At 37.9% G+C, this 18,218-nt stretch overlaps 1 protein-coding gene across 2 annotated transcripts in view; it reads right to left on the reverse strand.

Moving 5' to 3' along the window:
- Positions 1-748: 748 nt before the first annotated feature.
- LOC115450138 (homeobox protein Nkx-2.4) overlaps positions 749-18,218 on the reverse strand; it is a 44,581-nt gene continuing 27,111 nt past the window's right edge. The window contains exons 5-7 of one of the 2 annotated variants that reach the window (XM_030178121.2): positions 14,463-14,558; positions 6,259-6,345; positions 749-3,710 (exon numbers count right to left, since the gene is read on the reverse strand). In XM_030178121.2, coding sequence (XP_030033981.1) covers positions 3,471-3,710; positions 6,259-6,345; positions 14,463-14,558 — 423 coding nt within the window. In that variant the 3' untranslated portion in view covers positions 749-3,470. The remainder of the gene's footprint in view (positions 3,711-6,258; positions 6,346-14,462; positions 14,559-18,218) is intronic. The other variant, XM_030178128.2, reaches the window with a different exon arrangement.

An 18,218-nucleotide genomic window follows, 5' to 3' on the forward strand; every position in this document is an offset into this window, starting at 1 on the left:
TTATGCTTTATGAGAGATTACACGTAATCTGGCAATATTGAAGACAATAAAATGAGCTTAGCAATGTCGAAATCGAGGGTACCGACCTGGCTTGTTTATTGTTTGGGAAATATGTTTTGTATATTGATGAGGATTAGAAACAATAATATTGTTTTAGCTTTATATTTTAGAGGAGGGTATATTTGATTCTCTAAGTTTCTGCTTTTATACTTACACGCTTTCGCTTTCATGTAATTAATTAATCTGATTATTATGTTCCTAGTATAGGTACTTACCTTAATAAATACTACGTTTGCAATTAGGGTTCATGAATGTAGCATTGAAAGGTAAATGAAAAAACAAGACAATATAAAACTCATTAATTTTTATTAATTTTATAAATCGAAATTCAATACACCTCACGTCTCGTACTTACAAATTCCTTCATGTTTAATCTAATATTTATAATAACTTCACCTAAACCTACGATAATTACATTAAACTAATTTCGATCGAAACATTCAATTAAAAACATTTTCCATTTTTTGTCGAATTATACTATTTTTACTTTCTTATTGCTATGTTTCATTGTCTCTGACACCGCCATATTGACTCACACGCTTAATAAATCCCTTAACTCTTTTATATTTACACAGGCGAAATATGATTGCTAACTCTAAATAAAAATCAGTAAATTTAAGTACATATAAAGCCCTGTTTTATTCAAATAAAATCTATACAACTCCTTTTGGGTATTTCTGATTTCGTATTTTGCACTAAATTCAAATTGTTTAACGGTTTCAATTGATTTTTATCTCCTTGTAGATACTTCTTTTAAGAATACAAGAGCTACCATTAATTCAATCTGTGTCTTGATATTTACCTACAGATGACATCAGGTCCTCTGCCAAACCTGCAGATGGTGTAATTTTGGTTTTATTTTACAAATGCACATTCAATTTTCAAGTTAACTACACTTTACCACCTTACGTTCAAAATGTGTGCTCATGTTAGATTAATAGGTATTTTATTAGTTTTTTATTAACAGTTAAAGCAGATGAGCCCTTTGCAGACTCCCTGATGATAGTGGCAATTCTTGTATAATATACTAGGAAATGAGAACTCCTTGCATCAGCAGTTTTAAATAACCCAAAAAGAGTTTTAATATCTATCACTGGTTCTAAAAACAGAATATTCTCTACCGAATAACAATTTATTGCGTAAACGTCGTTTTACTAATTTCCAATGTTCTATTATCTCGTATACTTCGTGGCGTAGGGGAGCCAATTTATTTCAAAATTGTTTCGATATTTTAGTAACTGTTTTGTCTAAAGTCGCATGAATGGCTGTATAATTATATCTACTTTGATATTAAGTGTAGCATTGGATGTAACATGATGGCAAACTCTATCTTCGGATAGATCGGAAAGGGGATGCCGAAATCTTGAAATTCTCTACCATACGTCTTTGTGGAGTCAAGACTACACTGATAATTTGGTTAGAAACATTCTGATAATTTTGCTTCGCTTTAAGCTCAGACTGTCAATTTAAATATATCGTTAATAAAAATCGAACATTTTGGATAACAATTAGTGATGGGCCCTAGTCGATGAAATAATTTTTCATCAATCATTTTTTTTTTTAAATAAACAAATTCATAACGCAAATGAATATATTTTTTTATTAGCAGATATAAAGAAACAGCCATTAACAAAATTTGCGTCTAACTTTCCGATTCCGAAGTCCAGTGATGTATTTTTTTTAAAACTCTACAATTTTGTCAATGTCTCCTAAGAGAACACAATATGTACATGTTTAATATCTACACACGCAAAACACAGATTTTTTAAATTATGTACTATACACACAACAATTTACTACTCGTATATACAAAAGTACAGGTTCTCCAAATGGGGATAATACTTTTCCTTTCAAAAAGTTAATGGTAAAGTTCTATAAAATCCAATTCCTGATCAGTTTCTATTGTTATACAATTAAAATACATAATTATTGCAAATATTGAAAAGTCTAAAAAATCAAAAACGAAATTAAAAATTAGTGCCTGTGATATTCTCTAATACAAATTTGGCACTTTGGAAATGTTCTGAAAACATTATAATTTTTGTTTTGCGTTGATACAGTCAAAATCTTTGTAACTCTGTTTAAACATCATCTGATGGGAGAGAATTGAGATAAAGCTCGAAATAGTAACAATCTAAAAGTAGTCAGTTTTATCCTACCATAGGTTAATTCATTTGTCACTTCATGGTAAGTGATTGCTATGAATACGTGTTACACACGTCTTGCAGGAAAAATGTTGAGTAAATATTTTAGAAAAAAAAAATGGATTAAGGCGTTCAAAGATTTTGACTATTGTATATTTTGGGAACAAAAATCGACAACATTTAAGTCCATCATAATAATTTTTTCATGTTTCAACCATGTAAGTATACTTAATACATTAAATTTTTATCAAAGTACGAAGACATACGTGGTATTGTATTTATACATAATATAGTAAATTAATTTGGGGGCATTATGAGACACAATATGTCTTTGGAATTTATAAAATAAATTTTGATTTAAAATTCTAAGCGGCATTTGTTCATGTGCTCATTTTCTCATGGTTATATAAAAATAATATAAAGGACTTATTTGCGTCGATTTTCAAACTGTAACATACTATACATAATGCAATAATACTGCGTCATCTGTCAACTTCAAGAAATAAACCATAAACATAGATATCAAATCCTTATTCGCGCTTAAGTATACGTTAGCCTATGTATGTACACCGCACGTAACACTTACGTCACTGATCACTGTCCATCACTGGGTCCTGTGCCGCCTCTCAGCGTCGCTTCACCTGACACAATGCTCTTGAAGGAGATTGGTTGGTTTGTGTTTGAAATGGAATGGAGTGTCAAAAAATATTTATACTATACTAAAATGAAGCCGTTTATGCAACTTTATAATAGTATTTTTTTAAAGAATTAGACAGAGGAGTAAAGAGACTTTTCATCCAAACTTTAATGACCGACGTCTGGAATTATCTATGGTTATATTGACTATAACTGTAAATTTTCCAAGATTTTATGCAGTTACTTTAAAATCTGTACTGGAGATATAATACGACGATGCTCTTGAAAACTAATCGCATTACGAAAAATATTTCATTTTACTCAGAAATTATACGCAGTAAAACAGACCTACCATTTTCAACTAACAATATAATAAATGTCATCAATAATTTTTAAATAATATCTGATCGTGGTTTTGTTCTGCCTACAAAAATGACGACTATAAATAAACGAAGATTTTAAATAATGTAGAAAAAATGAAAATTGCTTCAAAGTTGCATTAAAACTTGCATATTTACGACTGGAAAAAAAATTAAGAACTTACGTTCCAAACCAAACCAACTCTCAACCAATCTAATCGAAATACATCTCCTCCTTGAACATTGTGTCGTGGTAAAGCTGTGGGAATTTCTACCAGGCCCTGCCCTGGAGCGGAAGGTACCCTGTGCACTGCTGCTGGTAGGCGGCTGGCTGGCGGTAGGTAGACACCAGGGGGTTGCTGCAAGCTGCCTGCGAGGGCTGGGGGGCGGCGTACCCTGACGTGGGAGTCGCGCAATGGCTGTGCGCAGGGGATGAGGATTCCCCTGAGCCGCACGGCTTGCCGTCCTTCACTAGTACTGGGACAGCGACTCGCCTTGGTGATGAGGAGGACTGTTGGGGAATGGTGAGATTAGATGCTTGAAATACAAATTGCAGTAAGAGTATCTGTCATCGAAATGTTTGTACACGGCATTCGGTGGTGCGCGGGGCGCATCAGAAGTAATGTTATTTTAAAGTTCGAGGAACAATCTTATTCGCGTATTCGCTTTTACTTACTGGTATAAATTGCTCGAAAATAGTACCCTTTTTGACAAAACTAACCACAATTAAATATTATAGTACCGCCATACTACTAAATGGGCTTGAAAGTGAATTATAATTTAGGTCCAAATTATTAAAAAAATGACAAGCAACGATGGCTTGGAACCTAGATATTTTATTTACACCAAACTACAATATGTTCTTATTTTGAATCGTCGCAACGGCCTGGAAAAGGGTTATATACCTAAATGTTTTGTATTTAAGTATTTTAGGTAAGTTTTTACAACATAATTAAAAAACGTGCTCTTAGTAGAACCGTTTTAGTGACTAAAATCGCATGTTATATGTCCGCAAGACTGGAGTAGGTACTATATCTTATAATCAACACGATATTTAACACCTCCAAAAGTAATAATTCCTAAAAGGTAACATTGCAATTACCGGCATGCACAAACAGAAATGCCTCTTGAAACCCCCGAAAATCCTAACAGAAATAATTAAAATGAATTCCACGTAAGTCTATGTCGCGGAGCCCCCGCTGGGCCACGGAGTCCACCCACGCGCTCAAATTGAGGCAATTGGAGGCGGCATACGCCCCGCCACTCCCCGCAGCACTCCGCCACACCCCGCCACATCCCTCCGCGCCCCGCCGGGCCCCGAAGTCATTGTTCACAGTTTGTAACGTGCTGATATAATACTAGATTGTAAGGTTTAAAATGATATTTTTCTAACACTGCGACGATAGGCCAGTGGGGATTGGAACGGAGTGCGCTTGTAAGAATGAGCGTCACTATCATACCCTATGGACCGCTTCTCGGAATTTTTAATTTATGTATACACTCTATCTATCTATACATATTATAAAACAAAGTCCCCAAAAGCTGTCTGTCTTTATGTGATGGATATTCTCAAAATCTACTGAACGGATTTTTGTACGGTTTTTATTAAAGATAATGCAATTCTTGATGAAGGTTTAGGTTAATAGTACATTACGGTTTTATGTAAATTGACTGAAATATAATGATTACGTTGAAGAGGTCGCGTGATTGTAAAAAGTGATGTGTAGTATTACAAATTTCCTACACAGTTCCAAATCGCATCGAGTTTACTGCGCGTTTGAGTTTTGAACGCATTACCTACAAGCTCCTTTAAAGTCGTGGTTCATAGGTTCATTATTAAATCTTTAAAATAACTAATTGAACACCCGTATAGCCCCAATCTAACCCGACATTCCCAAAGGTGACGAAACTGCGGGCAGCGAGCCCGTAGCGCGGGCCGCGGCGGGGCTCGAGTGCGCTCCAAGGCTTGCCGACTCAGCGCAAGATTGTATCGCCCATGCTTTAATATTCATTAGCATTGTACTATTATAATGCAAAATGAATTCGCCGGCGGTTTTCACAACTATTCAAAGGTGAACGGAAAACACGGTGCGATCATTAGGTGTTTTAGTTTCAGGTTAGTGGAGCATCTATCAATAACATATTGCTTTTACATGAAGTATTGAACTTAAATTAATTGGGTTGGTGTCTCGTAAACCACACATCGTCTACACGTAAGTAGCACCACGTCGTCTATTTTTGTGGAGCTGCAACGTGCAGGTCCTTTTATTCTGTATCTGACCTTGTGGTAACGCACCATAGAGTCATGCAGTGGTTTATAATTCGATATTCCATGTGGTGTTGTTACGGGTTTATAGGCAGTCTTGACGCTTACCCGCGTACGATTTCCACTTCATCCGCATGTATTTTTGCGTCATACACCCTACCGATCAATTTTCTTGATATCTAAATCCAATGTTTTCTAAAATTGCCTTTAAAACCAGTGCAAACAACATCAAAATATTTTTACTTTTCCGCAAATAAATTAACAAAGTCAATTTTATTTTAATTCGTTTAAATGGTCTCTCAACAAGCTAATTTATTTTAATTAGATAATTTTTTTGTCTCTGTAAGAACTGCATCAAAGAACAACTCAAACTGTAGTGTCTTGGTAGCATCCTTGTTTTGGTAACATGATGAGACAGTCTTCAAATGTTAATTATCTAAAAAGAGGTTCCATAGACTTCCATTTATTTTCTACTCATTGTAGACAATTCACAGACATACTTATAAGTTTTAAACAAATTAATGAATTAATTACAGTAGCGTATTTTAGGCCCTATACTATACACTTTAAAGACCAGTGTGATATGCAATGTCTCTTGATGGTTAAAAGGTCAATAAGACAGTCAATAAAAAAGCAGAGACATCACCTGATGTTTAGGAATCTTCACTGTCCACAAACAGTTACAATTCGAAAAGAATCGTGGATTTTATAAAGAAAAAGCGTAGAGACTAAGGAAGTATGGGTTACATGGTATTACTTCCAGTTATCTCAGATGTCAAGTTAAATATCTCACCTGGTTATGCTGATTCTGCTCCGCCATGGCCTTTTCCTTCGCCTGCCGCTTGCATTTGTAGCGGTGGTTCTGGAACCATATTTTCACCTGCAACAATAATATCTCTGTATATCTAGACATTACACCAAAAAAATCTTAACACTGATTCACGTAGAAAGCACTAATTCAAACTGTGGATCTAGAAGTTTCGCCGCCTAGCACAATGGGTACTAAGTGGGTATATTGTCTCCACCCGTGCCTACTCTTTCGGAGCTAAAACGATGCTAGTGTGTGGAATCAGGCTACGTAGTCAGAGGCAATACATTTCCACCCAATTTCTAGAAACGATTAAGCACAATTACTATGACTGGCTAGGGGACTGCTGTATGATAATATCAATCGTCTCTAGAGAATACTATCCTTAGTAAACTGTGCTAGAAAAACCCACAAAATTATTGCCCTGATCTGGAAATAGTTTATAAAACTGTTGTTCACAACCCACCGATATTGCCAATGTTAATAAATTATCTAATATGCCACACATAGGTATTTAAGAATAGTGCCTGAACGTTAATTAGTGGGAGGTATCTGAATATTTCGTTCGGACTGATTGAAAATAATATAAAACTATTTTGCACGTGTTAGGCTACTAAAGCATCTAATAACGAATACGTCTTCAAACCCTTACGCCTAAGCGTAGTGTCAAAACTCAACAGCCGCCGTAAGCCGTGAGAGAGCGTGACCTCTCCGGAATTAGCGCTGGAGCGCGCTCGGATCAACACTCCACGTTAATGACGCGGGAGCAAACAGCACGAGACCCGAGACACCGACCTGCACCTACTGAGCCTTTGTCTCTCCCCCCTACACCCCCAACCCGACACACGCACGCATATTTATTATTTATACATCGAGGGCCTCCGTGTTTATTCTTCGAAATGGAAGTGGCCCGGCGCGTCCGTGCCGCGGAAACTTTCCCGCGCAAATACACCGGCCATTTTGTTACGCGAGAGCCGTTACCAAAACAAAATGGTGTTACATAGTAGCAGCAATAGTGGCAGTAGAGGCTGTCGGAGCGAGACTGCATGTTTGTTGTTTTTCCACGTTTATCAGGACGGCAGCGAGGTGAAGCGCCTTTGTCCCGACGGGCGCGTCGCTCGCTTATTCATGTAGTTGGTGAGGGTTAATGAAGGCGGGCCGACGGCGGGCGACGCTTATTGCACTCCGTCGAGTCTCGGACGCTCTCGTGTCGAGGACTTTCTTTTCAATCTCCTTGTGCATAATGCCCGGTGTTGCCTTGCACGCACTCTTCACCCGAGAGCCATTCACATATTTGTTTTACGTGTGTTGTATCTCGTGTGACGACACATTTCGGCTGTGTCCGAGTACCTTTGCCTACTTGACTACTTTACATCTACTTAACCGCCGAGCGTGATGTTTTTCTAATAAACGCCAGCGACCCACTCGGCTACCGGTGCCGCCCACCGAGTTTATGTTCCCATAAGGCATTTTAATTTTTACCAAATTGGTACGTTTTGGGCGAAAAAAAAATCGGGCAACACTCGTTCATTAAAATCAAAATGGCGGCCACCCAGCGCGCCGTCAGACGGACAATACGGGTCGAGTTAGGCGCCAATAGGTTTTATTTTACACATATTCGTGTTTAATTAAAACATGGTCCTTATTTTAAACGTGATAAGGTTGTAAATCTGCAATTTCTAGAGGTATTGTGCAGCATCCGAGTGCGGGCGCGTAGGTGTCCGATTCCCGCGAACGATGACTTGTAACATTTAGCGACAATTATTATAAATAAAGATGGTTTCTTGTTTGTTTAGCTCTTCATTTGGTGCAGTGGTTTTTATGCGATGAGTCCACGTTTCCACTCGGACACGCGATGACAGCTTGTCAATGTAATAATAGCGTTGTATTGTGGTTGACTTATGAACTAGAAAAATGTAGCCTATGAATATTAGAAATAAAATAAAATATTTCAAAACTTACAATGGTCGATTTAATGACTTTCTAAGTATAAATATACAAAAATAAATACCACAACACAAATATATAATACTGTTACACGCTCGTTCTGTATAGAAACGGAAGAGAGGCCTTAATTATTGACTATTTTAAGTTTTTTTCACTTCTATTCCGATCTTTAAAATTTCAGGGTAACAGGTCACCCAACATCTTTTAAGGTACTGGCACCTAGCACCAGATGTAAAAGACCGGCTACTGGTGATTGTAAAAACAAAATGAACCGTAATATTTCCGAATTGAAATTCTCGCTTCGGATTTGTCATTCTCACGCGCTGCAACAATGGTCGCTTGTCGCATAATGTACAGAAATATTGTCGGCCGTCGCTGAGCAAACACGCGCGCGTCGCCCTGACAACACATCAATGCGCTTCATTTATTTTGTGACTTATAAAAATATTACCACTAACCAGACGTATTTTGCCATTTAACTACGTCTAAACTTTCGAATTTCGACCTTATTCCGTCGCTTTAATTCAAATTTAACGGTAAATTTATTTTGATAGATGTGTTGGCAGTGTTGTCAGAGCACATTCAAAGAAATGTCTACGTGAGTGAATGTAACTTTTAGATATTGGTGGAATATTTGTGAATATTTTTACAGGTGACGGGGGATTTGAACGGACATTACATTTTGAATTTTTAAATAACAATATTCAGAGAAATTCGTAATCTGTTACTAAGCAGCACAAGCATAGCTACTATATGTTTGTATAATGTATATATACGAATATTAGATATGTAATTAGACATTATGAGACAGTTTTTATCTTTGAGTAACGAGCGCAGTGCAGTGTCATGCAATATTTTGAAATTCCGAGATCAGGTTATACGCCTTTAATACAATGGGACGCAAAAAGGTTCGCCGAATCGAAAGTTCACTAGTCCTATCAGCATAGCCATACGAAGATGTATCTTAGCATATGATATTACTGAACTAAGCTATAAAATAACATCGCTTATACTAATCATACCGCAAGTGAAAATGGATTGCCCAATCACCGAAGAGGTGCAGGCCATATTCCTAAACAGGCTATGGAGTGAAAATAAGGAAATCATAAGCGTGGCCGTCCTAAACAAACCTGGCGACGCACTGTGATCGACGCGACGTAGCGAAAAGTGTTGGGAAGATTTAGTCAAAAATAAGCAGGCAGCTCAAGATTATGCGGGTAAGAAAGTTACTATAATGCCCTCTGCCCCATATAAGAGACATAGGATATACATGATTAATTATCAGCCCTGTATTATATACTGTCCCACTGCTGGGCACGAACCTCCTGTACTACTGAGAGGGATTAGGCCTTAATCCAGCACGCTGGCCTAGTGCGGGTTGGTAGACATCATGCACCCTCAAAATTCCTATAGAGAACTTCTCAGGTATGCAGGTTTCCTCACGATGTTTTCCTTCGCCGTTAAAGCAAGCGATAATTCACAAAGACATAAATGATGAATGATACTAATCATATCTAATTTTAACGTCTTTTCACTTCGCGCGTAACACAAGCCAAAACGAAACCCAAAAAGTCGACGATAGATCCCATACTGATTAATAACCCAGCTGCCCTCCTGTTTCAATAAATTCCTAATACAGGCCAAGTCAAACCATGTATAATTAAGTAAACAGTGTATACTGTATAGGTACGTTACGCCCTCGTCAGATCGTGAGTTTTAGATGCGAAAGCAAATGTTGACACAGCAATCAAACAAAATTAATATTGTGTGTACAAAGTGGCTTTAATGCGCAACCTATAAGTTACTGTACTTTATAATATTTCTGTTTGTTTCCCGTTGTTTGCTTTTGGACGGATTATGTATTAATTTAGGGGGCCGTGGGTTATGAAGTTTTGTATAGCTGGGATGATTGAAAACATTTTAATGATTGTGTTGGTAATTTATGTTATTGATTGGAAAGATTATTTCGTAAAATTGAGAATAATTTATTAATTGATTAAGTTTTAAACTTATTTTTATTAATTGAGTTTTAAATAAAATTTTGCATGATTTCGAGGATACAGGTTACTAGTGACGGAATGAAATATTTACTGAGCTCTTATTCAATTACTACGCTATGATTGTTTAAAACGGAAATGAAAAACGAATGCATTTTATTCCGATCGTTAAATTAAAATTCCCCAAACTTTGAATTGTTACTAATGAATCATTATTTTCCGAATGCTCATATTAAACGAGCAGATTACTGAGACAATCGCCAGCAATTTTTAATCCTGCGCAAACAGGGCAACCTTTAGACAGGAACAATTCGATAAGCTTCAATATAATACCCGTACCTGCCCCGCAACCACATCAGGTGCATCATACCCTTCATAAAGCTAATCCACCCTCACAATAACCCACGCAAAAACTGCATTCGAATAATATAATCTCTCACAAATTGCTCATATACTACAATAGCAATGTGACGCCAAATGAGGCGAAAATATTATAATTTTGAGGTTATTACAAATCCACAAAAGCGCGGGAAACCGCGGCTCCATTTTAATTTGTTTTGACACATCGACCGCACTGAATAGCCGCGTTCGAATTACGAACAATGATACCATAAACAATTTTACTTTTTTCAAAGCAGATGATTTCTTTTCGTTGAGCCTTTGACAGGAAGTGTATTGAAATCCCACGGAGATTTGGAGATTAGAAAAAAGTGAAGTGGGATTATTGGAAAATTATAGGGCAGAGATGAGCCGCCGTCGGCATCTACTTTAAACATTGTCGTGGCTTAAATAATGATGATAGCTTAATTTTATATTTGCGATCTTTGTTGCTTCTTCAACGGGTTTCGGACAATACTTTAATACGTAGCATTGTATTCACCTGTATTATAAAGCAATAGCTTTCTATTAAATGCATTACGCGCTGGTGACTAGTACAATTTTTATATTGAATACGCAACGAGGTAACAGGGTAATCATACGCATTTTATGTAACAATTGTGGTGGCACATAGGTTTGAAAGACATTGTCAAGCTTTTGAGAAAATAAGATTTCAGGGACCAGTTCATAATAATGATAGGCATTTATCCTATATATATTCCAATGCATCAATCGAAACCCAAACTCTACGTTTCTCAGTTATGAATATCAACAAACATACATGAATATCAACAATCCATGTTTGATAAACACTGCAAAAACTATATTAAATGACCTGCGAGGGGAACAAGGTAAATGGAAAGACAAAACACAAACGTCACCAGACGTCACTGCCACCGTCGACAGCGACATATGTCAAATTATGTAAAATGGCTACAATTTCGCATCCCAACGCACGAACATCAGCCGTCGCATTGTTCAAATCATGTGCCACCATTATCTTATTGGATCCATTAAACATGTCGGGCGCCCGCATGCGCAACATCCGCCGCGCAGAGACAACAGCCATAAAATACGTGACCATAGACAATGATATGATTGTGTTGCACGCCTAGCGAACGCTTTTGTTGTAGTTTTTTCGGGAGTTCCCATGTGTGGAGGTCGTCGACCTGAATTTAGGCGTTTGATAATACTAATTTGAAGATTGATCGTCAATTAGATTTGTTGATGTTCTATTGCTATACTGTTCTAATGTATAACTAAACAAAATCAACCTAGAAAACGTAATAACTTACATAAAAAACGGTAAATATTGCAAAGTATCCATAGAAATAAAACGCTCTTTAGGAACCTAAAAAAAGAAAACAAACACTCTACCTTTATGGATTTAGAAAATCTTTTCCAAAATCAAAATTATCCATAAAATACTGGCCACAGATCAAAGTGGATCGAATTAAAAAGAAAATACAATTAGATGATGGAGTGGGAGTCCGCCGGGAGCCGCGCCGGCGAGTCGGAACATCGAAATTTACTTAAGTTAAATAACGAAACGCGAACCGACCGCGTCTGTTTGGCAAATACGAGCGAATATTGTGGCTTCGGTGCCGGCTTTATTGCCGCCCGTGTTTGCTCCTACTATGAATATGCAAGGCGCTCTGGCTTCTAAACGGCTTTCAATTTAAATTATTTAGGTTTGTCTATGCTCTATGGTGTTCTGTTTATTGACGTCGATATATACCAGTATGAATTAAAACATATCTGTTTAAAAAATCGTGAACGTATTGAATTGAATGCAAAAAAAATAATAGACTTTTCATCTCAAGAGTATATAATATAATTATTAAATAGTTTTTGCATCATTAGTATAAGACATCAATATCAATTCATGCCTTAACCTTTTTTATAATAAGTACAACCGATTCACGAGAAGCAAACCAATCATTCATAGCAAGGAGCATTGCCGCTCATAAAAACTCATCAAATTATAATCATACAAAGTTGAGTAATTAACTATTACTAAATTCCTGGCTTTATAAAAATGTATTAATCTTTAAATTTTAATAATACGATTTGTTTTGGTGGCGCGGACCCTAATAAATGCTTTTGACAGCTAACACTGAGGGTGGCTTGATGACCAGTAGCCAAGTAATTTCTGTTTTATAAAGCAGAGAGTCCATCCGGAAATGCTATCCGTTGAAAAAAGGACATAGGCCTGAGGCTATCTGGCCTGCATTGAAGAATTTTCTGTTACTTTGTAGAAACAGGATTTGAGCGACTCTACATGGGCAGAGAAAATTTTGATGGCGTAATTGTGCGACGAAATAACATGTAAATAACAAATCTACCAAGATAAATATCATGCTAAATCTTCAAAGAAAATGCAATAAGTAGGAATTTTGGCATTTAATGGCCAACGTAAATTTATACCAAACCTAACCAACCTTATACTAAACAGAATCATTGGAACCATAGACAAGGCGTACAAAATAAAACCTCACCGCTCAGAGGTCAAGCACATACCTATGTGCAATAGATCGCAGCGTCCAGATATGGACTAATTAATTACCGGACAATGCGTCACGATAATCCGAACGCTCCACGCCCGCCATTGTGCACGCGTGTTTTGGCGCCAACCCAACACCCGTAAATGTTGTTGACACCATCAAAATGGAGATTATTCATGGTAGTTTCCCACCCTTTGTGCCGGTTACACGGCGGTGTATGAAATTTATATTGACACGGCTCGGATTATAGACGCCATTGTTGATTTGAATTTGGAATTGTGTGAACGCGTGCCGTTGACAGAAATATTAATATCCGTTTGAACGGCTCACGCCTGCGTGCTCGTGGGCAGAGCTGGATCAATCATGATTCACAAAATAATCCAGAAATAGCCTAATCTGCCGCCATCACTCACTCTAATATCTAAACAAGACGTGAATTTCACAAAATTCTAACATTACTACTCCCCTGTTCCAATCAAGACACAACTGATCCCAATTATCAACACACTGGGATAAAAGTGTCGCAAGGAAGCGGGAGTTGTTCAACAGCGTGTTACCAACCCCACTGAGGTTACAATAACAAGGTCTGTGGAGGCCCGGGGCGCCGACGCGCATTGTGTCCGTGATTTATGCCCGGGTGTCGCTTGTCGCGGGCACGCGCCGCCGGCAGCTACGCCCCCGATACACTTAACGGCAACAAGATAACATCTATTGGGTCTTTTAGCAGATTTCTTTATTCACGGTAAAAATATTGGATTACACAAAACAGGCTTACTTCCCTTCTCCTTAATATCAATTATGAGTATAATTCCGAGTTGGGCAACACCGAGTTTTCTAACGCGATTAGTCAAGATGCCTTATACTATCGTTAATCCTAAGAGCAAGATTGTCGCCAATCGATGGCCCAGGGGTGGGCAAGTTAATATGAAGAATGATGAAAGTATGACTTGTAAGTAAAGTCAAGAGCACACGATTGTCCCCCACTCCCGCTTTGACAATAACATAGAGCAGAGCTAAATTGAGCGTACGGAATATTAGGAATGAAATTGGTGGATTATTCGAATTTTAGAACCTCTAGGGGGACAGCTGCCCCTCTCTGCCCCCCATGGCGAGACCTGCCTTATAGTAAACAAAAATGTACATAATATTTATCCATAGGATATTATGTTATTCTCAAATATAGCGTTAGCATTAACGATTGTAGATATCTTGGCTACGGCCCACTGCATCCTGCAGAGTAGGTGGACGTCAAGCCGGTGGGTGATCCTTAAAACTAAACCATATCGTTTCTTCAATATGTTTGAAATTGCACTTGCTACAATGGAGTGGGATAAGCCTGGGTGAAAAGCTAAAGAGCACATACCTGCGTAGGGGTTAGGTGTATGAGGGACGCTAGGTGCTCCCTTTCTGGCGCGGAGAGGTACTTCTGCTGCTTAAACCTTCGCTCCAGCTCGTATACCTGCCACAATGAAGGTCATATTACCAATAAATTCTAGATACATCCAAATAAGGAAGAGTTTCATTTACCTAATTGTCACATCGCAGGCGTGTCGCTCTGCACTTATATTATTATATATTGCATGTACCAGATGTGACAATGAACCTCTTTTCTTTCTTCATTTATGAGAGTTATGCTCGTTCACAAGAATATAAAATGTGTTCGTTAAACACACACCTCCCCTTTATCCTCGTAAAGTAGACAGTGATACAACCATGGCATTATGTTTTCGCCATGTGCTTTCCGCCCCATGACGTGATAGGGGGCGAGCCTATCGCCATATCAAGCACATATTCAAGACTCTGAGATAAGTAGCAAAAATCCATATTCCTTTGGCTGAGCCGGGATTGGAACCCAAGACCTCAGAGCAAGGTCGTACCTCGCACGGTATACCGAGGCAGCCACCATGCCACCAAGGCAAATTTAACCAATTATAATAGTTACAGTAGTTTATGAAAAAATTGCGAACAGACATATTATGTATCATACAAACGATATAAGTATAGAAGTGCCTTTTTTAGCAGTCAGTTAATTGTTTGGTATCAACGCTGCTCATTGAACGCAATTTATAACCGGCATTGGACGCGAAAATAAACCACTTGAACGTATTAATGTTACAAAACATCGCAACAATTTGTTACAACTTGCACAGTATGCACCAGCGCCATCTTTAAGGATAATATGGACATGGAACTAATTCGAATTCCTTTGCGGTACAAACAAAAATATATATTATTGCTTGTGGCTCCGCCCGTGTGAAGTTTCTCGGGATAGAAAGCCTATGTCCTTCTCAGGTTCTCAAACTATCTTCACTCATTGAAATCCGTTGAGTAATTTTTGAGTTTAATGCCTTCAGACAGGCAGACGGTTTCTTTAGTTGACTTTTTTAACAGACTTAAAAAATAGTGGAGTTTCTCAATTCAATTATCTTTTTTTAATTTTTTTTTTTATGTTTAGGTATTACCTCAGAACTTTTGACTGGGTGAACCGATTTTTAAGATTATTTTTTTATTTGAAAGATGGTGCTTCTCATTTGGTCCCATATAAGTAAATTTCATTATTGTTAAACCCTTTATTACAACTAGTCAAAAATTCTAAGGTAACAAACATAAAAAAGAATAAAGTCGAATTTAATACCTCCTCCTTTTTTTGAATTCCGTCAAAAATGGTAACCATCATTAAACATATCTCTGATACTCTCTGAATTATGCCTCTTTATCACTATGATACAAGTATTGTATTAACCATAAATAACTTAATAAAAAGGTGACGAGACTTTCAGTGTAATAAAATAGATATTCCTACAAGAACCGAAGCAGAGACCTTTCTGACAACACCTACATCTACATCATCGTAGTCTTCGCTTTAGAAACATAGCCTTCATCCTTTCCATTTTAATACCTTTAACCACTAATTTAAACAAAAAAAAACATTTCTACACATTTATCTATACTATTATATAAAGCTGAAGAGTTTGTTTATTTGAACTCGCAAATCTCAGAAACAACGAAACCATTTTTTTTCACTAATAGGATTGTACTCCTGAGTGCTATAAGCTACTTTTTATCCCCGAAAAATATTTATTCCAGAAAAACTTTTCACATGGGTAATTCCGCACGAAAAAGTATTTTTTTTTATTGCCTGAGTAGGCAAACGAGCAAGCGGTCCGCCTGATGGAAAGCAGCATCCGCCGCACATGGACTTTGCAATACTAGAGACACAACCAAGCCGATGCCTATCCGGAGGTGAACACTCTTTTTATTAGAACAATTACAATAATATTATGTTTCATTGATTTGTTTGGATGGAAGAGCCGGTAGGGGTCGACCGCACCGAACCTCCGAATGTCAGATATCTGACATTCTCAGTAAAGACCAGGTCAAAAGTACGCGGAACCGGCGGGAATTCATGAAAAGATTAATGAAGGCGGAGGAAGCGCGTGCAAAGTGGCAATCCATAGTCTCTGCCTACGCTAATGGGATAGAGGCGTGATACTAGGTATGTACTATGTATGCATTGATTTGTTTTCCCTCTCAAAAACCGACAAAAATATCAATCATTGTAAAATTCCACACATTTTCATCACTAACAAATCTATTTTGAACATTACTATATCTCAATACTAATGTCCCTGATTTACGCACACAGAACATACTGGCGACGAGATTCAGGCAACAGAATTGATTACACCGCCTGTAACCGGCCGGCCTCCAGGGCGGGGCTCCGTTGTGGGCGGGCGCCGCCTCTGAGGGGGGACCCTCACAATTAAATAGCCTACCTTAACGTAATTTGGGCTTAACTGGTAATATTATACGTTTAATTTTATGTGTGTGGGGAGTTTTCTTCTGTAGGGTTGAAATAGGTTTATGCTAGATATTCAGTTTATTGATAGGTTTAGTTTACGAGGTTTGATAGTGAAGACGTGGCTTTGTGATTGGATTATTTCAGTAACCGGCTTAAAACAACCCAATGTCTACACGCAAGCCGTCTAACGCGTACATAAACAGAGAAACACACGAATATAAAACTATAAAGAGTATATGGTACTTGGTAGTGGCAAAAGATGAAATTTTCCGAAAAGCAACCCGACACAACATAATATAGGTACTAATATGCATAAATACAGTGTACAAATCTTTCTAATGATACATAAAGGTAAGCCGGTAGGAATCGAGTTATAATATGAATCCTACGTCACTGGTTACTGGTATTTCAGTACACTTGTTACGTTTTGTTTGAGATATAAATATTGTATCTCAAAATGCCCAATATTACGCAATGTGTTTAGTGTATGTTAACAGAGCAATTTGCTTACGTTAATGTTTAGTGGCAGAGTCCGAGTCCCCCCCGTGACCAAGAAGTCTGCAATTTTGTACGTCTGGAGAAAATCATAAAAAAAAACCGCGACAAAATCCGTAACTAGTTTTATTATAATTTCTAAGTAAACATAAGAAATCATTAGGCAGACGGTCATAATGGGCTTCCTAACCAAGTGTTAGAGTTAGATAATTCAAATACCGGGTGAATATTGAAAAAGAATCACAAAATGTTGTCTGACCGCAGATTCGAACAAGGTGGCTCACGCTCCACATACGCTGCCACTGATTGATTCCTTCCTAACCGAATTTCGGCCACAGCGGTCAATCTCAGAGGAGATCAACCAAGTACACAGGAGATATTATAGTGCACTAGTGTGTGCGCAATACACAGGTGCACTCTCTGTTCCTTCACTCTCACAGTCCGGTGAGACGGCAATCCGATATGGCCGGAGAGAGATCAGACGCAGGCCAACGGCTTTACATGCTTTCTAACGCACGGAGATATCACACCGCCAATTTCCTGACTCCGAGCTGCAACTGAGTAATTTTTAAAGATGGAAACACCCAGTCACAATTATTTTGGCCCGACCCGGGAATCGAACTCAGGACCACAGCGCGGTAGTCGAACTCGTAGATAGATAGATAGATAGATAAAAAAGTTTATTTAGGCTACAATTAACGAACAGTATTACTTAAGATATACATAGACAATAGACAAGTACTCCATTTGTGAGATATTGCAACCGCAGTCAGGCCCCAGCTCAGCAATATGCTTTACTCCAAGGAGCAAAACGCTGGTAAT

Source organism: Manduca sexta, chromosome 13 (genome assembly GCF_014839805.1).
Source record: "Manduca sexta isolate Smith_Timp_Sample1 chromosome 13, JHU_Msex_v1.0, whole genome shotgun sequence".
Taxonomy (NCBI): domain Eukaryota; kingdom Metazoa; phylum Arthropoda; class Insecta; order Lepidoptera; family Sphingidae; genus Manduca; species Manduca sexta.